Genomic DNA, 26,903 nt, shown 5'->3' on the forward strand with positions numbered 1-26,903 from the left:
CCTGGCTAGTTAAGCAGTGCGACTGAATAATAACATGATCCTCAGGAGTCGGCACTGAGAAGCTCATCATACGATCTGGAAGGAGGGCAGCCACACACAGCTGTAACATAGGCTTCCTCGGCACTCGCTCTCCTGCTCTTTCCTTCCCCACACTCTCTATTCTGTCTGCTGTTGCAAAAATCTACATGGACTGATCTATATTCCGTCGCACTGCATAACTAGCCAGGAAAAGGAGGTGAGCGCTGTGGGGGGTGGGGGGGGGGGGTGAAGACAGAAACAGAGAAGCATGTAGGGGACTAGAGGAGCACGGGGGACCGGGTCAGTATGGGGGGAATTAAGGAGCATGTAGGGGACCAGAGCAGCATGGGGGGGGGGGGGTAGAGGAGCTTGTAAGAGACCAGAGCAGCATGGGGGGAACAGAAGAGCATGTAGGGGACCAGAGCAGCATGGGGGGTATAGAGGGGTACAGGGGACCAGAGGTGCATGGGGGAATAGAGAAGCATGGGGGGAGACCAGGGGAGCACATGGGGGACCAGAGCAGCATGGGGGGAACAGAGGAGCATGGGGGGACCAGATGAGAATGCGGGGGACCAGCGGATCAGCATAGGGGGACCAGAGCAGCATAGGGGGGAATAGAGGAGCATGGGGAGGGATAGAGGAGCATGGGGGAAACAGAGGAGCACATGAGGGGACCAGAAGAGCACATGGGGACCAGGGCAGCATGGGGGAACAGAGGAGCAGGGGGGAACCAGAGAAGCATGGGGGGGAAAACCGGAGAAGCATGAGGGTACAGATGAGCAGGGGGCACTAGATGAGCATGGGGAACAGAGGAGCAGTAGAGAAACGCAGAAGCATGTGGGGAACAGAGAATCATGTGAGGGACCAGAGGAGCAAGGGGGACCAGAGGAGCAAGGGGGTACCAGAAAAGCACAGGGGGGACCAGAAAAGCACGAGGGTACAGAGGATCGGGGGGGCAGATGAGCATGGAACACAGAAGCATATGGGGGAACAGAGAAGCATGAGGGGGACGGGGGGGGGGGGAACAGAGGAGCAGGAGAGGAACGCATAAGCATGTGATGGAACAGAGAAGCATGTTGGGGACCAGAAGAGCACAGGGGGGACTAGAGGAGCAGGGAGGACCAGAGAAGCAGGGCGAGGACTAGAATAGCACAAGGGGAGCACAGGGATGACGACAGAGGAGCAGGGGAAAACAGAGGAGCACGGGAGAGGGAAAAGAAAGCTGACTCAACAGCTATGGCCTGAGAGGTTCTCACTTTCCTGCCTAATCTTGTCCCACTGGGGGGGGCGTAACTGATTCTTTGCCCCGGATGAAACAATGTCTAGCTTCCCCACTAGTACTGCCTATAAGAAAAATAAAGTAGAATGGCTAGTGAAAGGGCCCCCTTAGGGCCCCCTTAGGTGGCCATAGGAGTTTGTTGGCTGGGGGTGGGTTTGTCTAGCCGAAATGGGAGAGACCTATCACCTGTCATAGTGGGCTGGTCTGGATGAAGTCCAGGGCCAAATTTTTGTCCCGGTACAGCCCTGAATACCTGGTTACACTGGTGCAGAAAACACTGCAGGACTCGGTAGAGAATCCCAGCTGGAGGACTGACAGGAGAATCAAAGTACACAATCTCTGTAAATGGATCAAGGGCATCTTTCTGGCAGTTTGTAGCCAGGTGAAGTATTTACCTAAGGCACTTCCATTACTAGGTCTTACCTAGAAATGGATATACACATGACAACAAATCCTCCATGGCATAGGGTAGGGTTGTTATTTTAAAGATGGTTGTTATGGGTATCAAGGCTACAGGGAGCCTGGAAACTTGGGGTGCTGAGCTGCAAAATATGGAGGCTTTGAGCATAAAACCCCAACAGGGTGACGGGACAGGTTGACTGGACCTTTGGCTTGCAGGTGCAGAAGTGCCTTGAGCTACTGAAATGAAACTGTATTGAAAAAACGTCTTCAGAAATGTAACATACTGCTGCATGGAGGATTGCGTTTTCCCCAGATTTTGGTCATCAAACCTAATATCAGTGAGAAAAAGGCAAAATACACTATGAAAGAAAGATGCAGGCTGATAGCTATATGAAAAGGCCACATAAACATATTGACCACAGAGCACTGAAATTGAAGGTGCATGGAATGACATCCAGTCCAATGCCTTACATTACCGTATACCATATGGGGTATGCTGCAGGCACCTACATGGGCTTGCCCATCAGCTAACATGAGTTTGTGGTGCTGTGAATGAATATGCTGGAAAGGTTTAAAGCAGTGGCAAGCAAAATCAGAACCTGCAAAGCCACATCCAAAACCTACAGCGCTAAGGCCCCATGCACACAAAGCCATCTAGGATCAGTGCATCTTTTCCAGAGGTTTAATCCACATGGGAGGGCAGGTGAAGCCTCCAGCCCCCCTGCAGCAACTTGTCAAAGTCTATGGCAAGCTGCGGCTATACCGGGCTGAATGCTATACTTAGTGATACATACGTTTAGGGCTCTGTGCATTCAAGGATGACCTTTGGCTGACAGGTTGCCTGCAGCAAGGTCAGATGCTGTACCTGTCCCTCCCAGGTGAACTAAAATGTGGAGGGGGACCACACTGCTCCCAGGTGCAAGAAGCTTCATAGGACAGAAAAGGCTATATGACTGAATCTAGAAAGATTCCCTATAAAAGATTTTAAGCACAATGTTACTGCCTCTCTGATTATATATTATGCTTGGCCAGAATTAGTATGTATGCGGCTTCTCAAGTAAATATAACACGCTGCCTCAGCATCTATGTGTCTGGCTTCAAGTCAAAGGCATCATTTTCCCCAATGATGGTTCATATGCTGTACTCCTATAACCCCGCACAGAGAGAACTGCACAAACAACATGGTGAGTTCATGATTTAGAGAAGGCATAAAAAAAACCTTTTTGAATTCGTACTCATTTCGTCAGGATCTTTGTAGATTTTGTATGCAGTCAGACTTTTATTTATTTCAATGCAGGTTAACTTTTTGCTTGCCTTGTAAATCCAAAAAAGTATTCCAGAAAAGTCAGACAGTAAAACTGGGGCTTACACATGAAGATGGGAAAGAGTCATTGATATTTATAGGAACCAATCAGATACTTATCCCAATAATATTTATCACTCTATAGTGGAATTTAAATGTACCAGTGAGGAAAAAATATATTAAATAACAACATTTGTATATAGAATTATCAAAAAGTCATTTTTATTTATTTGTACATGCTAAAAAGTGTTTTCGGAAACGTAAAAAAGAAATTAAAAAATAGACATAAAATAATGCCATGTGACATTAAACACCATGGGGTCTATTTATAAAAATAAATACTGTGCGAACTTCATGAATAATGCCGCAATATTTTTAATATGGGTGCACCTCAGGGTGCATGAAACATTCCCTAACATTTGCTCCTAAAAGAATATAACCATTGGTCCAAGAAAATTGGACCATAAGAGGTAAAGAATATTTAACAAATAGAGAAAAGCCTAACACAATAGGCTAAGTACATTTGACCAGAAGAGGAAATTATATGAGCAAGACCTGCACTGTGTTTAACGTCTATGAATATTCCTGTGTTCACCAGACATTGTAATGAATCATCTACTGCAGAGAGGGGACTGCTGTACAGAACTGATACAACGTAGCAAAGACAGAACTCTGTTGTTTACCTTTAGATCAGCCATTCTCAACCAGGATTACATAGGACCCTAGTGTTCCTCCACATTTTGTTAGGGGTTCCTTAAGCTGTGGGCTGATTGACCTCCTATTTGATGGTGCCTGTCAGCGACTTGACACCAATGATCGTTTCTGTTGTTTGAGTGGCATTCTGATCACTACTGTAATCGATTTTGTAGCGTGTTTTTGTAGTAGCATCATTCATTTGAATGGGCCTCCCTCCACTTCTAAAAATGTGCTAAAGAAGCTCATGTATCAAATTTTGGCACTGAGTCAAGATCGCTTTGTGGTGTACATTTGTGGTGCTTGCTTTCGGGGCACTCAACAAGAGGGAGGGGCCAGGAGCACAGAAGAGGCCCCTAAAAAGAGGAGGATCCGGGCTGCTCTGTGCAAATCCACTGTAACAGAGCAGGTAAGTATAACATGTTTGTTATTCTTATAGAAAAAAAAGGACTTTACCACCACTTTAAAATGACACTAAACAATATCTACTCTGCAAAAATAATCCATACACTCTGCCACTCAAAGGGAAAATAATCTATTTTTCATAAAATCGTTTCTTTTTTTTCTGCCTAGGGTTTTCTGCCTCTTTCTGTGACCTCCCGGACCACTCCTTTTTGCCCTCACTTCCAGCTGAATGGAATGAGCAGTGCACATTAGTTGCGGTCATGTGAACTGCTCTCTGTACACTATAAATCCCACAGTCCATAGTTCATAACCCTAGTTCGTCTTGGGAACAAACAAAAAAGAGAGGGTGGCTACCTTCCTACACACAGTGGGACAATAGAGAATGAATGTAGTCACCATCTAACAGAGTCAGGAGTTAGATCACAGAAAAAAAAAAGGCATTTGGAGATTTTGAAGAGGCTGAGAGCAAGAGAGCAATATATATTGTACATAGTTTTTTGAGTTAAGAACAAAAATGTACCGGAATAGAATTAAATTATTTTTTAAACAAGAATTTAAACAGAATTTATGGGGAAACGCGTCAACCGGATCCAATTTTGTGATGTCATTCTGCACGAGCAGGCTGGTACTGACCGCTGCTCTGTCTGAATTTTTATGCTGATAACTAGTTGCCTAAGGGCCAGTTCACACCAGATGCAGTTCTGTTCAGGTCTGTGTGCTTTTTTTATGTATAAAACGCATGCACAGTGTTTTCCATGTCTTTCAATGGCTCTAGTTCACACCATACAGACAGTTTCCGGTCAGTTTCTACACCAGCCATTGAAACACATGGAAAACACTGTGCATGCATTTTTAGTGCAGAAAAAAAGCACACGGAACTGAACGGAACTTCGTCTGGTGTGAACTAGCACTAAATGTAAGTGTATACTGTTTTTTTTTTTATAAACTCCTTTGTAACCCTATTACACTACGAGGTTTTCCTTTTCTCTCCACACATATTGAGAGTAACTGCTACCGGATGTCTGTGCATTGGTTGCCACGGAGTCTTTCCTTTGCTTTTCGAATCAGACCTCCTTCCACAGCCTGGCTGTCTGAGTCTTTTGGATTGTAATCAAGCGAATGTGATCTCTATTATCTTAGATCCACAAACTCTGGTAAGAGGTGTGTGTATGTGGTGATGGGATATATCTGAACACCTTTTTTGGATTGCTCAAGGATATTGATATACCAGTATGATTTTATCACAGAACTGGGTGTGCATTTATTTAACCTTTTCTAAAGGTTTTTTTTCATGTTGGACTTCTTTTGAAAGACCTTATTTCATTTTTCACTGGGTAATTCTTATGCCCTGTACACACGGTCGGAAAAGGTCAGATCGGATTATGTTGCCGGAAAATCCGATCGTGTGTGGGCTCTATTAGACTTTTTCCATCCGAAATCCAGACAGAAAAAGTTTGAGAGCTGGATATAAAATTTTCCGACAAAAAAATCCAATCCAACTTTTTCCGATCGTTTGTAGGGAATTCCGACGGACAAAGTACCACGCATGCTTAGATTAAAATTTACAAGACCAAAGCTATTGGCTACTAGCCTATAGATAGTCCCGTCGTACGTAACTAACGTCACCTCGTTAAGAATGATTGGATTTTCTGACAACTTTGTCCGACCGTGTGTATACAAGACAAGTTTGGCACAAAATCCGTTGGCACAATATCCGTTGGCACAAAATCCGTCGGAAAAAATCTGATGGATTTTGTTGTGGGAATGTCCGACTGTGTGTACAAGGCATTATAGTTTTTATCACAATTTAGTGTTTATTATTTATATAAGATCAATATTTGATATATTTTTGTTCACAGTGTATATGGACTGTTGGATTATGAACGGATTAGCGCACTTGCTTTCTAATTACAGAATTTAGTTTTGCTTTAAATATTTATTTACTATGATTGTCAACTCCATCTATGGGTCATAATGCTGAATATTCCTGATTCACCCTATCCTTATAAATGAAAAATATTAGCACTGGAGGAAAAATTGTCTAATAACATTCATTTTTGCATTCTTCTCACAAAATTAATGTACATGCAGTTTAACAGGAGGTATAGCTGTGCCTTTTTTTATAAACACACCCCTTAATTTACAGTGCTTGAGGTCTCCCCCTCATATTACTCCCTTTTCTGGTCAAATGTTCTTAGCTTAAAGAGTTAGGCTATTTTCTCTGTTGGTTGAATGTTCCTCAACTCTTCTGGTTGAGTGTTCTTAAGGCCTCATTCACACTTATGCGACCTGTCATGCGACTTTGGACCCCAAAATGTAAACCCTCAAAAGTCCCATGAAAGTTGCACCTGCATCATATAGATGCGATTTTAATGCGACTTTGGATGAGTTTGACTTGTACAGAATTGAAAAATTTCAAATCTTCAGAACGATTGGAATTCTAATTGGTCAAAAATTGATCAACCCTTGGCCGGTGACGTCACCGGGTGCCCCTCTCTTTCGTTTTTTAAAAGCTGTCACACGGCGAAGCAGGCAGATGGCGAGAGCCTTCAGGGTTTTTTTTCTGTCTTCGTGTCGGCTGTGCGGCGAGCGGCGTGAATAATGATGAATCTACACTGGGGGGCATTTTTTTTTTGAATAAAGGAATTGTCAAAAACTGGTGTACTGTCTTTACTCACTTTTTACTATTACTACTACTACTATGTACCCCATACTCATTCAAATAAGGGTGGCAGGATCTGGGGCTTCCAGATTCTAATGAGCCTCCCCCACAGACCCCCTTAACCACCTCCCAGGGTTGTGGGGAAGAGGCCCTTGTCATCATCGATATGGGGACAATGTGCTTTGGGGTGGCCTGGTATGGTTCACTCGCCCCCCCCCCTTTTCCTGACCCGCCAGGCTGCATACTCAGATAAGGGTCTGGTATGGATTTGGGGGGGCCACTCTGTTTTTACAAAAAAAATGTATTGCCGGCATACTTTTTTTCAACCAGCTGACAGCTTGCGAGTCATCGGTTGTTAAGGTCGTGGCAGCTGTCAATCCAATACATTTTCAGCTGATTTGAGTTCCAATCTTTATGAAAATGGGGAATTTGTTAGAAAATAAAAAAACCAAAACAAATTTTTCCATTCTGCACAAGTCGCATCAAAGTTGCATCGATGTCCCATCAAGTCGCAAGCTAATGTCACAATGGAAATCGCACAATTTTGAAGTTGCACTAGTGTGAATGGGGTCCAAGACTTACACTTACATAGACTGCCTGCATGCATAATCTAGTGGCTCAAGCTGCATAAACATGGCACATTCACAGACTACAGGCATCAGAGCTGTGCAATGGAGGTCTTCAAGTACGATATAAAGCGCTAAATGGTGTTGGGGGGGTTCTTGTATATGGATGGCACCTCTTAGGAAGTAATTACAGGTATATACGGAGTCTGATTTTACTCCGATCTTTTTGTTTAAATTATTACAATCAGACGCTTACTTTTATTTATGATCCTGCATTAAAAAAATTATTGGAACCTGGTTGCATATTATGGACATTTTTCTTTTATCTAGACTTTAAGTCAGGATCCCGGCAATGCAGGGTGTAAATCAAACAAAAAATGCTGCGTCAATAATATTTTGTCAGCTAAAACAATTCAATGAGATGGATTTAAACTGCGTATTTTGCTTTTGGCTGCAGTTTAGTTTAACATAGTAATAAAGGTAACTGGCAGAGTTAATATTAATATCACTTTACAGAATCAGGATACTTTTTCACAATGAGAAGCCAAGATATAATTCTTTTATCTACTCTCAAAGCAGTGGAGTGCCCAGTTTTCATTCTGGGACCTGACACCCTAGAACATTTTTGTTCTTCCATTGCATCAATATCAGATATGGTATATTTTGCACACTTCAAAGCAATAAAAGCTTTTCCCTGGTCAAGGCCTATTTAATTGTGACATGGTGAGCAAGAGGGCATAAGGACATCACATAAAACAGCTAAACTTTTTTCTAAGATGACAATAGGACATTTTACATGGCCGCTTTAAAACATGACTAGTGCTTAGAGGTGTTCTCTTAATGAAATATCAACATTAAATATTTTGTGTTAGTACATACCAAGGGCAGTGATGATCCATCTTCAATATGCACCTAAAATAGTGAAAAAAAACAACGTTTAAAATGCTCCTTGTTGTATATTCGCTTGACATATCAGGGCAATAGTTTAGATCTGTTATTCTCAAATAGGGTTCTGTGGAATCCTGGAATCTTAGGGTTCCTCCAGAGATTGCTAGGGCTCCTTGAGCTGTGACATATTGACCTCCCGATTGATTGCAACACCATTTGGCAGAGTCAGAGGCATGACATCATTGACCCTTCTGGCTAAAGCCGGCTATAAACGGAGCAATTTTATTTCCTGCAACCACAGGTGGCAGGACTAAAAATCACTCTATTCCCCCATCAACATTGACGGGGGAATCCCTCTCGTGGAGCCACTGTGTTCTCCTAGCCAGAGGGTGGGGAGAGCAGCCCCCTCTGGGGGAACACAGTGATTACTGCTAGCAGCTATAATAGCCACTAGTGATAATCCCGTGAAAAATACAAAAGGCTGGTTGTACCCAAGTTGATTGATTGATCAACTTAGATATGTTCAGCCTGCACTTACAGTGTCTGGAATCTCGGCCAGTCCCTGCTAAACTGGTCGAGATTCGAATCATCCATGGCCGACTTTACTGTAAGGGTGACATTCTTACTACCACTGTAATGGGGCATTCCTCCCACTGACAACCAATGTAATGGACATTTTCCCACTGACCTACAATGAACTGGCATTAGCAGGGGTTCCCCAAGACCTTAAAATTATTTCAAGGGCTCCTTGGGGGTAAAAATGTTGAGAATGGCTGGTGTAGATGAATAACGATCTTAATTCAGTAGACATGGTCATATTTTGAAATTTAGCAAAACTCATGCAAAAGCCAGCCTGGAAGAAGATGGCACGTGGTTGTTGCTGTTACCCAAGCCTAAATGATGATCCAGCCAACAGGCACAACAGAATGCTGTTCGACGAGCTGTCTGCTGATAGTCAGATCGTTAGTACGGTGCTTTCGACAGCCAATTTTGCTTTTTCATCAGACAAAAGCTGGATGCGCACACTATAAATTTTTGTCGGATGTGAACTCAACATTCAATTTTTGCTTCAATAGTACGGTTTTTGTATGAAGAAAAATCGTAATAGTAAGACCACGCATGCTCAGAAACAAAAAAATACATACAAAACTATTCAACACATTACATCACTTTTGATGTTGTATTATGTTGTTCAAAAATGTTGGTATTGTCCATAACCTCTTCACTTTCTAGCATGCTGCAAAAATCAGACGTTTGATCGTCCGAAAATCTAAGCGTGTGTACGAGGCTTTAGTATGAATTGCAATACCCAATTAATGGAAAAATCACATATACCCTTACACAGTACACTGTCAGCCATTATCGGTGTACTCCCTATACAGACTATAAAATCTGTTCTTTTAGAAAATAAAAGTCATATTTGTGTAATGCGCTAAAATAATGTATTTTTCTTCTTTTATCCCCAAGCACCACTCAAATATTTCTGTCTCTGGGTCATGTGAAGCACCCTTCAGCTTGTGTCATGCATTGACTTCCTCTCATACACAACCCAATTATTCGCCAAGGCTAATTATAGTACTCTGGCTTCTCTTCAATTCAAGATCATCAACATCAGCGTAGACCAGCGCTGTCAATATGCCTACCAGCTGAAACAAGAACATCATTTAGACACTGACAGCACTGAGAGCTTTGCCACCGTTTCCTCGGCTTCTAATCTTGTACAAATGATCACAGGGAATCGGGTTCATACTTATCACAAACAGAGCAGTGATGACAGCGGTCAGGCTTCACAAGCTGGCATCTGTCACAGTATCTGATGGCTGCAGAGAAAAGAGTTGGGAGTTAATGTTCATTTTGGCAGTAAATTCAGTCCAAAGATTTTCAAAGTTTAAAGGAGATGCCGGCATTGTCTAGGTTCTTATTATATTCCCTGTCTTTGTTCTGCAAAAACTGTTACCGCTGTGTTATTTCAGGAGGTTCTTCAGCAACAAGGATGAAGGTTCAGATTTGCAACATATTACCACTTGGCTTCTACAAACTAACACTTTCTTAAAATGATTAAAGGTGACTAAAGCTGGCCATACATTTTGAATTTTTTTTTATTTCATTTCCTTTAGATTTACCTTCAACTATATAGTGCAAGGACCTGCCAGATTGCATACAAATGGAAAATGCTTAGGTTTGACCTCATATTATAGGATTTTGATAAATCTAAAGGAAAATTGAATAATGTATGGCCAGCCTTAGTTTACACTTGCAGTTGGGGGCCTGGGGCAGTAAAGGTAGTTGACCTTCAAAGGCAGCCGGGCGGGGGGTACACATGCTCCGGCCACAATGTAAAGCAGGGGTGCCCAATCAGTGGCCCGTGGAGCCCTCTGATGTGGCCTGCGACCTCCTTCTGTGGGGTGGCAGATTGACAAACCCAGATCATGGGTTGCAGACCAGCCATCCCAGAGCATCTGTGCTGTTAATGAAGCTGGTAGTAAGCAGCTGTGGAGCAGAGCTGTATAAGCTAATGCTTCCTGTATAGCGCCGTGTCTTGCCACAGGAGGAGTGATACCAAATGCACTCTGCCTGGGACAGCAAAAGCAGGTGATACCTGAATAGAAAACTGTTATTAAAGGTCAGTTTATTACTAAAATTGCAGTGTATATGTGGGCATATCTGCGCAGTGGTTACTGGGCTGCTTTCCAACTGACCCACAGGTGCAATGCACCTTCAGGTTACCTGTACTGAAGCATAGACTTCTGTTATTACCTGCGGGTTTGGTGAGCTTTCAGAAAGTGCACCACACCTGCAGGATATAATAGAAGTCTATGGCAAAGTGTAGCTAACCCACAGGAAAGACACAGGTGCACTGCGCTGCATTAGTGTGAAAGGCCCCTTTCACACAATCGGTCTGACTCAATCGGGCCCTCCATTCACCTCTATGAAACGGCTGATGTAAACAGATTTGTGTCCTTTTACACCTGCCTACCTCCAATCTGATTAACAAAAAAAAAAGGGAACGATGAACCCATAGAGTAGAGTGGGCTGTGTCTGTGTCCGCTCTGCATGGACCTGTCATGTTATTAAATGGTGTTTCTTTTCCTTTCTTGCATTGCAGAGACTGCTTCTAGCTCTTCACACTGGCTGCCCTTGGAGCCTGTTGCTATGGACTTCGTCCCTCCTATTGACAGACTTTATTAATCACATTTATTTGATCTGTGTAAACCTCCAGGGTCTCTCCTCAAACGAGCGCTGAGTTTATTTTTTGTCAGTAACGCCTATGAGCATATCCCATTCAAGTAAAGTGGGTCTTGACACAACTACAAGCCCAACATTAGGCTCTCAGTTGTTCCACATTATTACCACTGAAAATGGCTAATTGGTTGTAAAAAAACAAAACTGTTGTGTACATGGTTTGTGTATATGTTTTGTGTTTTACTGCTCTTAAAAAAAATTCAATAATAATAAAAAAAAAAAATCAGTTTACAGGCCTTAGGTAATAATAGGAGTTGTGTAATATTGTGGTTAATGGATTGTTTACATAGACTTATTTTTCCTGCGTTTTTTAGTGCATTTGGAACTGGTGCAGTGTGGATGACATTTCTATGGCTGTGTTTGACCTGTTTTGCATTATGTTTTGCTGAATGCAGCATGTCCTACTTAAATGCATAGATGTTGAAGGCAAATCAGGCCAAGTGCAGGCTTTTACAGTACTAAATGTACATTCAATTGTTGAAAATCTTTTTATAATATGAAGTATTATTCTGCTTTACAAAAGTATTATTTTATCACCACATCAAATGGTCTGTTTGATTGCTTCTGCTTAAATGGGTACCTCACTGAAACACAAAGAAATCACCAGCCTAAAACTAAGAGCCTACTTAATAGCCCAGTAAATCCAGCGATTTCCAGCCAATGCACCCTGGGTCCCGTGCCACCGTCTTCTTTGTGAATCCACTTGTATGGCAGGCTGTACATGACACCTGCAGCTCCCCAAGCATCGGAAAACACCCAGAACATTATGCTCAGCAGATTCTTTAGGCTCTCCCCATCTATGTACACGAAGCCTCAATGTAATTGTCAGGGGAGTCTGTTGGGGCTGCTGACATCGCATTTAAGATCTCAGGTCTTCTACACAAGCGAGGCTTTTACAGGTAAATAACATGCCAATGCATCTTATGGGAAGATTGTTGTTGGAATGAATGGTCTGGTGACAGGGTCTCTTTAAGAACCTAGACCATAGTGGGCATCAAGACAGAGATATTCTATTTATTACAATGCCATATGTTATAACACTACATATGTTCAATCCAATGAAATCAGTAATGCCTGTATCACTGTTGGCCTACAGATGTATTGCAACAGGTGAAATCAATAGCAATAATGTATGTATAATAGACTATTTATCATATTTCTATGCATGGCAGAATTACAAGCTGGAAATACAGCATATCAAAAATTATTTGGATCTGGATACATTCTTGAATGTAGCTAAACGATCGCTTTTAATAATGTATCACTATCAGTGTCCGTCATACATTGAGACATTCATTTGATTTATTGCAACAGGGTATATATAATTATGCATGCACTGGTTTCTTGCTGCTTTTGCTTTGGAATCTTTTAAGTGTTTTAGGGGTTAGAGTGTACCGTATTTATCGGCGTATAACACGGACAGGTGTATAACACGCACATTCATTTTAGGAGGGAAGTTTCAGGAAAAAACTTAAATTTTAAATAAGGAAGCTAAAATGTAAGTATTGGCGTATAACACGCACACGCTATTTGAACCCATTCTCTTTTGCTTTTTTTTTGCTTTTTTTCTCCAAAAATATGAAATATGAAGACAATACACATGAATGTACAATATACATAGTATAATTGTATCCATAATTAGGAAAATGAACTACAGTACAGCAGATTTTCGTGTATAACAACATATGCAGTCTAAACGAGGTGACTGTCAATTTACTTTAAACATAAAAGGATATGAGATAAACAGAAATCCTAAAAAAGAAAAAAAGCGAATTAGGGTAATATGACTAAAAATGTAACGAGTGGGGTAGAGAAAGATAAATCCATCAGTATGTTTATAAAAATGGATAAAATAATATTAAAGCTTGTGTGATTACCGGTATGGCTATTCTAGAATGTATATTTTGTATATTTAGTTCTGTATGATCATTCTTTTTCTATATTATGGCTATTTACATTGGGACACTAATAAATGTGTATATATTTTTTATATATTAACAAAGAGAGGTGCTTTTTTTATATGGGTGGTCATGCATAATGTTGGTTATTTTAGTTATTTTTATTTTTTTGGTTAGTTGGTTATTTGACCCCATTGGCATGCTCCTTTGAGTGTTACAGATCCTATTTTTAGTTAATGCCCATATACCATAGTCATTCTCCAACAAATGATAATTTTCTTACCATTAGCTCTTGGCTATGGCTGACCCCCTTGGAATATAGTATTGGCAGGTTGCTCCTTAGCAAAAGTATCAAAGTTACACAGGCCATACCCTCCGAATCCAATGAATTTCAATGTCTCTAAAGCAAAATCCCACCAAGCTCTTCAAAGGGTTCTGATTTAATTTGTGCTAGAAACCATTCAGAGATTTTTGCCCAGATATTCAGGTAATAGAATACTCCCCTATTATAAGTATTACCATAGAAAAACGTGGCACTGTATTGTATGGCATTTAGTTGTATTTAGCTGCATTCAGTTGTTACTGTCATACTTTCCACTTCACAAGATGTAGTATGGAAATTAAATAATCTCTTGTAGTGAAGTGATTTAATACTTTGAAATGAAGATTCTGTATGGATGTATGCTGTTGTGAAGAAAGTAATATATAATATATACCCCCTGACATTGTCCTGGTATAGACGGGAAGGTCCTTGGCTAGTCTTCTGAGAACATCTTGCTGGGATTCCCCTCTGGGTTCTCGTTCTATAAGTTCTTTGTCAGCGTATGACAGATGAAACTAAAATACAGCAATTTAGAAATGTCTGTAAATGTGGATACACACATTTTTTAAAAAGATGACTACACTTTTACTATGGATTATAATTTACAATTGTCCTTGCTGTCTCCGTAAAATGCCAATGCATTAGTATACCTTTACAGACCAAAGTTCTGTTTCATGCAGCTTGGCCTGCAGTCTCCCAGGGCTGTTTTCCTTGTGCACCGCTGTGAACAAGCTGCTCTGGACCACCGTTATATGGCGGAGATGTGAAACCTGCTCTGTACTGGGCTGAATAAGCAGCCCCAAGCCACGGATAGTATAACAGCAAAGGGAAGCTGCAGACCAGCCTGCTTGAAACAGAAATAATTTTCAGCAGACAACTCATTGCTCTGGCATTATTTCAGAGGTTGCATATTTCATGCAAGTGCGCTTATACTTTAACCACCTCAATACAGTGCACTTACACCCCCTTCCTGACCAGACCAATTTTCAGCTTTCAGCGCTCTCACAGTTTGAATGACAATTACTCAGTCATCCTACACTGTATCCATATGAAACTTGCGTCCTTTTGTCCACACAAATAGAGCTTTCTTTTAGTGGTATTTAATCTCTAGTGGGTTTTTTATTTTTTGTGCTATAAATAAAATAAAACGTAAATTTTGTGAAAAAAATGCCTTTTTCTTCGTTTCTGTCATAAATTTTTTCTAATTAGTAATTTTTCTTCATAGATTTTGGCCAAAATTTATACTGCTACATATCTTTGGTAAAAATAAGCCACATTAGTATATATTATTTGGTCTTTGTGAAAGTTATAGAGTCTACAAACTATGGTGCCAATCACTGAAAATTGATCACATCTGATCAGGCCTTCAGTACATCAGGTGTACCTCATTTCTTGAGACACTAACAAGTCAGGAAAGTACAAATACCCCCCAAATGACCCCTTTTTACAAAGTAGACATCCCAAGGTATTAAGTAAGTAGCATGGTGAGTTTTTTTAAGTTGTCATTTTTTCCCACAATTCTTTGCAAAATTAAGATTTTTTATTTTTTTTTATTTTTTTTTTACTAAATTGTCATATTATCAGGTTATTTCTCACACACAGCATATGCATACAACAAATTACACCCCAAAATACATTCTGCTACTCTTCCCGAGTACGGCGATACCACATGTGTAGGACTTTTACACAGCCTGGCCACATACAGAGCACTAACATTGATGTAGTACCTTCAGACGTTCTACGAGCAAAAATTACGCATCTCATTTCTCAACCACCTATTACACTTTTGAAGGCCCTGGAATACCAGGACAATGGAATTTCCCATAAAATTACCCCATTTTGGAAAGCAAACACCCCAACGTATAATCTGTGAGGCATAATGAGTCTTTTGAACGGTTCATTTTTTTCCAGAAGTTTTTGGAATATGTGGAAAAAAATTAAAACGCATTTTTTTTTTACACAAAATTGTCAATTTATAAGATATTTCTAACACATAGCATGTATATAGCAAAAATTACACCCCAAAATACATTCTGCTACTCCTCCCGAGTATGGCGATACCACATGTGTAGGACTTTTACACAGCCTGGCCACATAGAGAGGCCGAACATTGAAGTAGTACGTTCAGGCGTTCTAGGAGCATAAATGACACATCTCATTTCATTCCTACCCATCACACTTTTGAAGGTCCTGGACCACCAGGACAGTGAAATTACCCACAAAATGACCCCATTTTGGAAAGCAAACACCCCAACGTATATTCTATGAGACATGGGCTGCAAATAGGTACTCGGGTACTCTGATGGTCTGGTGACAGGTACTCGGGTACTCTGATGGTCTGGTGACAGGTACTCGGGTACTCTGATGGTCTGGTAACAGGTACTCGGGTACTCTGATGGTCTGGTAACAGGTACTCGGGTACTCTGATGGTCTGGTAACAGGTACTCGGGTACTCTGATGGTCTGGTGGCAGGTACTCGGGTACTCTGATGGCCTGGGGGCAGGTACTCGGGTACTCTGATGGCCTGGGGGCAGGTACTCGGGTACTCTGATGGCCTGGTGACAGGTACTCGGGTACTCTGATGGCCTGGTGACAGGTACTCGGGTACTCTGATGGCCTGGTGACAGGTACTCGGGTACTCTGATGGCCTGGTGACAGGTACTCTGATGGTTTGGTGACTGGTATTTGGGTACTCTGAAGGGCGGTGACAGGTACTCATATGGACTGTGACAGGTACTCGGGTACTCAGATGGACTGTGACAGGTACTCGGGTACCCTGATGGACTGTGACAGGTACTCGGTACTCTAATGGACTGTGACAGGTACTCGGTACTCTAATGGACTGTGACAGGTACTCGGTACTCTAATGGACTGTGACAGGTACTCGGGTACTCTAATGGACTGTGACAGGTACTCAGTACTCTAATGGACTGTGACAGGTACTCGGGTACCCTGATGGACTGTGACAGGTACTCGGGTACCCTGATGGACTGTGACAGGTACTCGGTATTCTAATGGACTGTGACAGGTACTTGGGTACCCTGATGGGCCGTGACAGGTACTCGGGTACCCTGATGGGCCGTGACAGGTACTCCGGTACCCTGATGGGCCGTGACAGGTACTCCGGTACCCTGATGGGCCGTGACAGGTACTCGGGTACTCTGATGTGCCGTGACAGGTACTCGGGTACTCTGATGGGCTGTGACAGGTACTCGGGTACTCTGATGGGCTGTGACAGGTACTCGGGTACTCAGATGAACTGTGACAGGTACTCGGGTACTCTGATGGGCTGACAGGTACTCTGATGGGCTGTGACAGGTACTCGGGTACTCTGATGGGCTGGGACAGGTACTCGGGTACTCTGATGTGCTGTGACAGGTACTCAAATACTCTGATGGACTGTGACAGGTACTCTGATGGACTGTGATTGACAGGTACTATGAGAGGTGGTGACAGGTCCTCTTTATTGGGGGGGGGCAATCAGTATGATTGGTGTACACTGTATGCGGTAACGAGATGTTACCGCAATCTCCTCCTCACACACGATCGGTGTGTGAGGAGGAGAACCGGTAACATCCCGTTACCGCAGTTTGTTTACATTTTTGTGATCGGCTGTGAAAGGATCACAGCCGATCACGTGGGTAAACAGCCGGCCAATGGCTGTTTACCAGCATCGGTGACGAGCAGTGTTCCCGGGGAACACGCCACCACCGACGTGCACGCGCAGCGCGCTCGCGATCGCGCGCATGCGCCGTGCACGTTCGGGGTGTGACCATCTGTGATCGGCCGTGACTTCATCACGGCCGATCATGTGGTAAACAGCCATAACGAATGGCTGTTCACCCCCTTCGGTGGCGAGCGGTGTCTCCGTGACACGCCGCCACCGAAGAAACAGGGATGCGCGCGCTCGATCGCGCGCATTCCCTGTTTAAACGGGAGGCCGTCATATGACGGCCTCCCGCCACAATAGGTGCGCCGCCTGGCCGTCATTTGGCGGCCGGCGGTCAGCAACTAGTTAAATTGGTTGTAAACCCTTACATATACCCAGGGAAGTGACTGGTCTCTGGTGATACACAGAGGTTAAACAAATCCTCTTACATAAATTGTACCTGTCTATCTGCAGTTTTCTCTCCTCTACAAAGTCCAGAATATTTAAAGCTTGTCTGAGAGTTCAGAAAAAAGGGGGCGGGGAGCTGAAAAGCAAACACTGACAAAAGCCCACTGTTCTCTATGGGGCGGTCGGATGGAAACTGACCACCTGTCTGTTTCTTTTGACTGTCATCCAATCCAATCCCCAGCCTAGATGGATTGGGAACGGATCCCCATCTGTCTGTTTTTGGCGGCTCAGATCAGATCAAATGCAGGCGGACACATATCCGTTTACATCCATCCTCCCCATCGAGAACAATGGGTGGTTCAATCAGGAAAAATGGACAGGCAGACCCCATCCGTCCCCTGGCGTGAAAGGGATCTAATAAGAAAATTGTCAGTAATTTCATTTGATAGGATGACTAGACAGGAAGAAACTTTGTACAGTATCTCACAAAAGTGAGTACACCCCTCGCGTTTTTGTAAATATTTTATTATATCTTTTCATGTGACAACACTGAAGAAATGACACTTTGCTACAATGTAAAGCAGTGAGTGTACAGCTTGTATAACAGTGTAAATTTGCTGTCCCCTCAAAATAACTCAACACACAGCCATAATGTCTAGACTGTTGGCAACAAAAGTAAGTATACCACTAAGTGAAAATGTCCAAATTGGGCCCAAAGGGTCAATATTTTGTGTGGCTACCATTATTTTTCAGCATTGCCTTAACTCTCTTGAGCATGAAGTTCACTGGAACTTTAAAGGTTGCCACTGGAGTCCTCTTCCACTCCTCCATGACAACATCACGGGGCTGGTGGATGTTAGAGACCTTGCACTCCTCCACCTTCTATTTGAGGATGCCCCACAGATGCTCAATAGGGTTTAGGTCTGGAGACATGCTTAGCCAGTCCATCACCTTTACCCTCAGCTTCTTTATCAAGGCGGTGGTAGTCTTGGAGGCATGTTTGGGGTTGCTATCATGTTGGAATACTGCCCTGCGGCCCAGTCTACGAAGGGAGGGGATCATGCTCTGCTTAAGTATGTCACAGTACATTCATGGTTCCCTAAATGAACTGTAGCTCCCCAGATTCGGCAGCACTCATGCAGCCCCAGGCCATGACACTCTCACCACCATGCTGGACTGTAGGCAAGACACACGTGTCTTTGTACTACTTGCCTGGTTGCCGCCACACACTCTTGACACCATCTTGGTCTCATCAGACCACAGGACATGGTTCCAGTAATCCAGGTCCTTTAGTCTGTATGTCTTCAGCAAACTGTTTTCTTGTGCATCATCTTTAGAAGAGGCTTCCTTTTGGGACGACAGCCATGCAGTGTGCGGCGCATCTGAGCACTGACAGGCTGACCTCCCACCCCTTCAAGCTCCGTAGCAATGCTGGAAGCACTCATACGTCTATTTCTCAAAGACAACCTCTGCATATGACACTCAGCATGTGCACTCAACTTCTTTGGTCGACCATGGCGAGGCGTGTTCTGAGTGGAACCTGTCCTATTAAACCACTGTATGGTATGAGCCACCATGCTGCAGCTCAGTTTCAGGTTCTTGGCAATCTTCTAATAGCCTGGAAATCTTTATGTAGAGCAACAATTATTTTTTTCAGATCCTCAGAGTTCTTTGCCATTAGGTGCCATGTTGAACTTCCAGTGACCAGTATGACCAGTATGAGAGCGTGAGAATGATAACACCAGATTTAACACATCTGCTTCCCATTCACAGCTGAGACCTTGTAACACTAATGAGTCACATGACACCGGAGAGGGAAATTGGCTAATTGGGCCCAATTTGGACACAGTGGGGTTTACTCACTTTTGCTGCCAGCAGTTCTCAAATATAAAGGGAAAGACCAGCCAAATAAGCTGTCTAGTGAAGATTTAGGAGGCACATACATATTGTATAAGTGCAAATGTTACGTTGCAGTCATTGGGTGGAAATCACTAGGATCTCCAGTCCCCCAAAATACAAACATTTTTCACCACCACCACATTTTTCACCAGTAAACTCGTTCAGTAGCTGTACAATGGTACTGATGGCACGGCCCACCTTGGATGATATTTAAAGAGGAATATTATAATGTTTTTAATGATCAATAGACTACTCCAGTCAATGGCAGCTCATAGCAGCAAAAGCAGTTCAACCAATGGAAGACCTACCAGAGCTGGTCTGTGTCCACTCCTCTTGAAATGAAAGTGTCAAAGTTCTGTATATTCTTGGCGTTGTGGACTTCTTTAGCCATGGGCAACTCAGAGAAGAGGTGATAACTTGTAAATTGTAGTGAACTATGCTATTGATTTCAGCAGTGATATGTCATTTGTACCTCGGAGTACTATTGATAACCCTCAATCTTGGAAATAATTTCTATACTTAACAAATCAAGTCAAGAATATAAAATGGTTGCTTAGAAACATGACTATGCTGATAAGTCTTGTAGGTCAGATGCCCAGAGACTGACATTCAACAACTCCGCTCCATCTCTGAGCGTATTTATATAAGCAGCAGAAGGTCAGATTTCAACCCTTGGCTCTAAAGGCAAGTCCGATCAGCATCAAGATGATTATAGGAATCCATACACTACAAACATGTGTTAAATGCATTTCATTCACTTAATATGTGGAGAACTTTAGCCCACAAATAGTCAATCGCTCCAGTAATTTGTTTAATGCAATATGGCACATGGCTGACAATATTAGTCTTTCCTTTGGCAGATATACGCAGCAGATAGTGAAGATTTGGAAGCTCAGCGGTTTCCGTTTTTGGCATCTGATTTCCATTTAGCAGGCAGAGTAAATATTTAATGCTGCCTGAGCATTACTCGACATCTATTTAATTCAGGAAGAAAAAACTAGACACACACTACAACCTGTAGCATGCGAGACAACATTCAGTTTGTAAGGGAAGCATGTCTTTCTCTGGTGGGCTATTCATTGAATGTACAAAACATAGAAAGTGTAAAGGCAGCAGTGCTAGAATCTTTGGACATAATGTACAGCAATGAAAATGGTTTTATCTAGACCTGCTTATGGAGGGCACCCATATATCACCCTCATATAGTACATCCAACATACCTGAACATTTTCAATCTTCTGCACTTCTGCATAACTAATAAAAGGAAGGCTCATGGGTGCACCAAGCCAACTTCATCCAAACCATTTTTAAGACCAGATTGTGTGCTATATGCATTTTCAGGATTGTGCACTTAAGGCAGCTGACTCACTGTACACGTGTATTAGGGTACTATTCCAAATGAATGGCCCTGCAATGCATCAGACAAAGTAGATGTACATTTTACTCCCATTACCACTGTGCTTTACTGGACCCTTAGTTATGAGAAGTATGGTGGAATGGTTAAAACCTCTGTCAACATTTGTGTTTCATAGATTTTTCCTCATCTTCTTCTTTTGATTTGTCAGTCAGATACACCATGAAATGGGGGAAGTCTCCCAACTGGGAAAACATAAAGCATTGCAAACATGTTTTTTTCCTAGTAGGGTAAATAAGGTTTAGAACTTCTATCAACTTTTTACATGCTTTGTTGGGAGCTTATTTCTTTACATTTCCTGACCAGATAACAGGTGTCAGAGAATGCAGAAGAATGACAGGGAAGCTTCCTACTGAGTCAGCATTGAAAATTAATTTTTACCCCTGACTACCCAAAACAAAGAAAAAACAAAGAAAAAAGTCTGAGTTTATAATAGATCAATAAGAAGTACAGCACTGTGCAAAAGTTTCAGGCAGGTCTGAGGAAATGCTGTAAAGTAAGAATGCTTTCAAAAATATATATTTTAACTGTTTCTTATCAGTTTACAAAATGCAGTGAGCAAACAGAAGAAAGACATAAATCAAATTAATATGTGGTGTGACAACGCTTTAACATCAAACCAGCATCAATTCTTACATTTGCACACTTTGTACGCTTGCACAAAGTCAGGAATGTTGTATGTAGCACCCTTTAGTGTGCTACTAGTCTCAGAATAGGTAAACCATAGTTTGACTCAGGGCTAAGTCTGAGTCATGAAACATGGGTCAGGGTTTACTGGAGTTCAGGGCTGGATGACTCATGCAGGCGGCTCTCTGGTGCCTACCCCTGGTTCTGGAAAGTAAGAGAACATTCTGGAAGCTGGGGGCAAAGGCTAGAAGGGTTGTTCTGCATATTTATGGGAGCTTAACCAATCCCCAGGCAGTGGACTAAGTGAGCCCTTAAATATGAATGAGTCATGCCAGCAGGGGAGCCGGGTGGAAGATGGAGATGGAGTACTGTGGGGACTGTCGGTGGCCCTTGAGGCGAACCGTCTAGTCTGAGGAGATCCTCAGGCTGGGGCTCAGGTGCGGGCCTGGGAGAATCCCAACAACAGGAGAAGCTTGGAAGGAGCCTTGCCAGAGAGGCAGCGGGAGCAAAGAGGATAGTGCGAGTGCTACAGCATGGTGCAGGGACTTACAAGGGGAGAGACTGCCACATGTAGCAGGTCTCTCTGGAAGATAGCAGTGTGCTTAAATCTTCCTTAACCTTGCTCTGGAAGATCTCCAGAGCAGTAGGCCATGGTGAAAAGAATCAGTCTGGTAGACTGGTGAAGAGAGAGGCATGAACATCAGCCTAATTTGTACATATTACATTAGCCAAAGCAGCAGTTACTAGGCACTCTCACAATCCAGGAAGTACACTACTTACATTCAGGAAAAATTCAGGACAAAAGGTAAGTCTCAAATACTTGTTCCAAGTTAATGCATAATTAAGTAGTGCACCCAGTTTGCAAAGAAACACAATACCCAATGCAAGCAACTGCTTATGAGATCAATAACCAGCTTACCGTACAATGTGCAGCATTAAGATTCACTGCAGTTTCAAGATATAGCTTCTACCCATTTAAACATATTTTTCTTCCCTTTCATTAATTACATTATTTATGGTCACTAGTTTTATGTATACAATAACATATAAAAACATAACAGAGATGTTATGTAACACTTTTTTGTTAGAAATAATACTTAGTATTGCCCAGATCTCAAGTCTATCTGGTATTACATGAAGAGACAGAAGGGTATGAGGCAGCCTACATCTATAGAAGATCTGTGGTTAGTTCTCCAAGATGCTTGGAACAACCTACCTGCCAAGTTCCTTCAAAAGCTGTGTGCACTCTGTGGACCTTAATGAATTGATGCTGTTTTGAAGGCAAAGGGTGGTCATGCCAAATATTGATTTGGATTCCTCTTTTGTTCATTTACTTTCCATTTTGTTAATTGATAAAAACAAACGATTAACACTTTAACACTATTTCTAAAAGCATTCTTAATTTACAGCATTTTTTCCACACCTGCCTAAAACTTTTGTGTGTATATATATATATATATATCATATACATATACACATATACATATAAATACACATATTTATATACACACTACAATGGATGTAGCCCCCCACAATAATCAGTCAGGTATGAATTATGCATACCTACATTGGTCTAATGCAATAAAAATCATACCCTGACGAGTGCGCATGCGCGAGGCTTCCAAGATGGCCGCGATCATCTAAAGCTCCGCTGCCTCGCGGAACGACGGAACCCCTACCGCACGACACGGCTACCCTTCCGCTTCCCGAGCTATAGGGGCGGACTCCCGAAGTGTTGGGGCACATTTCTGAATGACCGGTGGACTGGCTAAACGCAATCTGGGCCCGCTGTTCGCTTCACTGGACGTGAGGGAGAAATCCAAGATGGCCACCGCAGCACAGCTCCTGTCTCAGGATCACAGATCCGCAGGCACAGTGGATTTCAGGTCAGATACAGACTTTCCTCCTCTCCACGCCACCCCAGGCAACCCCAGGGGTCTCCCCAAGGAAGCCACACCGTCCCCGGCCTCCACGGTCTCTCTGCTGGAACGCACCATCCAGGAGTTCTCCCCCTCCCCAGCGGGGACCTACAGGGTTACCCAGGCCGCCATGGCCCCCCACGAGGCTGCTCATGCAGACCCCGTCTCCCACATGGATGCCCTGTTTGGCAAATTCTCTGAACTATTAGAGAGGGGCCTCTCCCAAACTGCCTTGCAAATCACGGGGGAATTGAAAGCTGATTTTATTAACCTAGGCTCCCGGATCGAAACGATCGAACATAAAATGGAGGATACCATAGCCAGATCCATCCAAAACTCCAGGCACATTTACTCAGTACAGGAGCAATTGGACATAGCCATGGCCCGTATAGATGACCTCGAAAATAGGTCACGCAGATATAACGTCAGAATTCGCGGGCTTCCAGAATCAATAACTGATGTGTCCAGGGCGGTGCAAGACCTCATTCAACAGCTAATCCCTGACATCCCAGCTACTAAGCTTGAACTTGACCGGGTCCATAGAACCCTCGGCCCCCCTAGGAAGGATGGCACCCCGCGAGATGTTCTGGCCAAGCCACATCACTTCTCGGTGAAAGAAGAAGTTATGAAGAGAGCCAGATCCCTGCAACACGTCAATTACCAGGGCCACCAGGTTCAGATCTTTGCGGACCTCTCCCCCTCCACTATACAGAGACGGAGAGCTCTAAAACCCCTCTTGCTTGCAATGTCACAAAAAGACATAAAATACAAATGGGCATTCCCATTTGCGGTCAGGTTCACGGACAAAGGGAAGTCTTTTGCCTTCTCCACTTTCCCCGAGGGGGAAAAGCTCCTCACCAGGCTGAAAATCATTTCTCAAGAAGCTGACATGGACACTTCTAACCCTAGCCAAGGATCCAACAAACGACCCACTCCTAACAGCCCACAATCCCCGTTGTGGACCTCCGGAAGAGCCAAGAAGGTCAAGGATAATGCACCCACCTGAGCAACTTCCAGTCCCATTTTCAGACTCTCCATTCTGTGACTGACCGTCCGAGGTCCTGGAGAGGGCCGGAGGACTGCTCCCCAAACATTGAAAGTTTGGCCCTCCAACCCTTTTTGCCCTCCCCTTGCCTAGGACTTGTGCTACCCTTGTGCTACCCTTCTCCCCATTGCCTCCAATATTCCGGGACGCTATGCAGTACTTCGTCCATCTACTGGACTGCCCGTAACCCCTCATATTTTTTTTACATCCCCTCGAAATGGGCCCTAAGGTTGCTTTGAGGATTTCCCAGGGGGCTGCAGTCCACAGCACCCCCCCTGGATATACCATCCTACCTTATGCCTAAAGAACAGCATTCATTGTTTAGCCCCAGTGTCTTCTAGACATTATGTTTAGCCGTGCCTCAAGAAAAATTCCTTTTTTTGTATTTTGCTGCTTATATGTTATTGCTATTTAAAGTTGATTTCACAGCTCGGGTAGTTACCCGACTAGGGGTCCCCAGTTCCGCGAGGGACCACATGTGTAACTCTCCCTCCCTCGGCCTATCCCAGGCGTCTGAGGGTCGGGACTTCTGACCTTATGGGTCGGTTGTCTTCATTGTTTTTTCTTGGGATTTCGGGGGGTGTCTCCTGCCCTGATCTCCTCTTTCTCTTCTCAGGAACCCTTTCTTTCCTTGCCCTTTCTCCCCCTCTCTCCCCCCTTGATGGTAAGCTACCCCCGTTGAATGTTTACATGACACTATTTTTTTTCTCCTCAGGTTGGGCTGAGCCAACCCAGTCGACATGGTATCCTGGGAGACAACCTCGGGCCACCGATCCCAATGCCCTTACCAAGAACCCCGCTATGGATTGGGTAAGTGAGGTCGCTTTCAGATGCTGGGCTCCCCCTATGCTCCATGGCTGATCCACAGGCTGCTAGGCTTAAGATAGCCTCCCATAACATTCAGGGTCTTAATTCCCCCATCAAACGGAGAAAAGCCCTTGATTACTACAAATCCCTGAAACTAGATATAATTCTACTTCAGGAAACCCACCTTCCTATCCGGTATAGTCCCAAGTTCCTACATGCCCACTTCCCTCAGTTCTTCTTAGCCAACGCGGAATCCAAGACCAGGGGGGTAGCCATTTTGATTGCCAAAACATGCAAATTCAATAAAAGTTTTGAAAAAGCGGATCCGGAGGGCAGGTATTTAATTGTAAAGGGAACAGTGGGGGACCAACTTTACTCCTTGGTCTCCTACTACGCCCCGAACACGGGTCAGGCCAAATTCTTCGAATCCCTGCTGCGCACCTTAGCACCTCTTTTAGAGGGAACGGTTATTGTCGGAGGGGACTCTAACGTCGCCTTTGATCAAGGACTTGATAAATCCTCCCCCTCACGTTCCCGCTTAACCAGGCCCACGAAGGCAAGCTTACGGATCGCCAAATTGCTGCACGCTCATGGGTTATCCGATGTCTGGCGGGAATTAAACCCCACAAAGAGAGACTACACTCACTTCTCAGCGCCTCACCAATCATATGCACGCATAGACCACATACTTGTCCCCTCCTCGCTCCTTCCCAGGATGCTCAAAGCCTCCATCACTGACACAGTGATCTCGGATCACTCACTGGTAATTGTGACGGCCCTGGGGGGTTCGAGTGGGAGACACCCTAGGCATTGGAGGTTAAATGAATCCCTCCTTTCGGAGCCATCACGAGTTATGGATCTCGACAAAGCATTGCAGGAATATTTCTCTATTAATGCGACTCCTGATGTCTCCCCCGAAACCCTGTGGGCGGCGCACAAAGCATATATTAGGGGAAAATTCATGCAATTAGGTTCTCAAATAAAACGGGAAAGGCAATCAACCATCCTGAAGCTAGAAGAGGAATACTCTAAACTCAGAGCTCTTCACAAAAAGGACCCCCTCCGCACCCCCACCTCCATACTAGACAAGACTCGCTTAGAACTCAATCTCGCCCTCACCACGAAAGCTGAAAAATCGGTTAGGTGGTCTGGCCACAAATTTTACTCACAGGCGGACAAAATAGGCACACTCCTGGCTAATAGACTCTCCCCTAGAACCAAGCTGAGCACCCTCCCTCGGATCAGAAGCGCAGGACTCCCGCCCACGTCTAATCCGGTCACAGTTCTGAATGCCTTTCAGAACTTTTACACCTCTCTCTACAGTAGCTCCCCACCTCCCAAAGATAACCTCCTTCCAAAGTTTTTGGAGGGACTTCCCATCCCGGCCTTATCGGACGTTCACAAACAAGTTATGGAAGCCCCCTTCCAGGCAGAGGAGATACTGGAAGTCATAAAG

General features: G+C 43.6%; 1 protein-coding gene across 1 annotated transcript in view; it reads right to left on the reverse strand.

Moving 5' to 3' along the window:
- The window catches only part of ZDHHC2 (zDHHC palmitoyltransferase 2), a 176,685-nt gene that overhangs the window by 68,867 nt on the left and 80,915 nt on the right, over nucleotides 1-26,903 (reverse strand). The window contains exons 4-6 of the mRNA XM_077477410.1: nucleotides 14,074-14,194; nucleotides 9,967-10,036; nucleotides 8,208-8,240 (exon numbers count right to left, since the gene is read on the reverse strand). Of these exons, the coding sequence (XP_077333536.1) occupies nucleotides 8,208-8,240; nucleotides 9,967-10,036; nucleotides 14,074-14,194 (224 nt within the window). The remainder of the gene's footprint in view (nucleotides 1-8,207; nucleotides 8,241-9,966; nucleotides 10,037-14,073; nucleotides 14,195-26,903) is intronic.

The sequence above is a fragment of the Lithobates pipiens genome, unplaced genomic scaffold (assembly GCF_037356315.1).
Source record: "Lithobates pipiens isolate NorthernLeopardFrog02 unplaced genomic scaffold, aLitPip1_a1.2 Scaffold_13, whole genome shotgun sequence".
In the NCBI taxonomy this organism is placed as follows: Eukaryota; Metazoa; Chordata; class Amphibia; order Anura; family Ranidae; genus Lithobates; species Lithobates pipiens.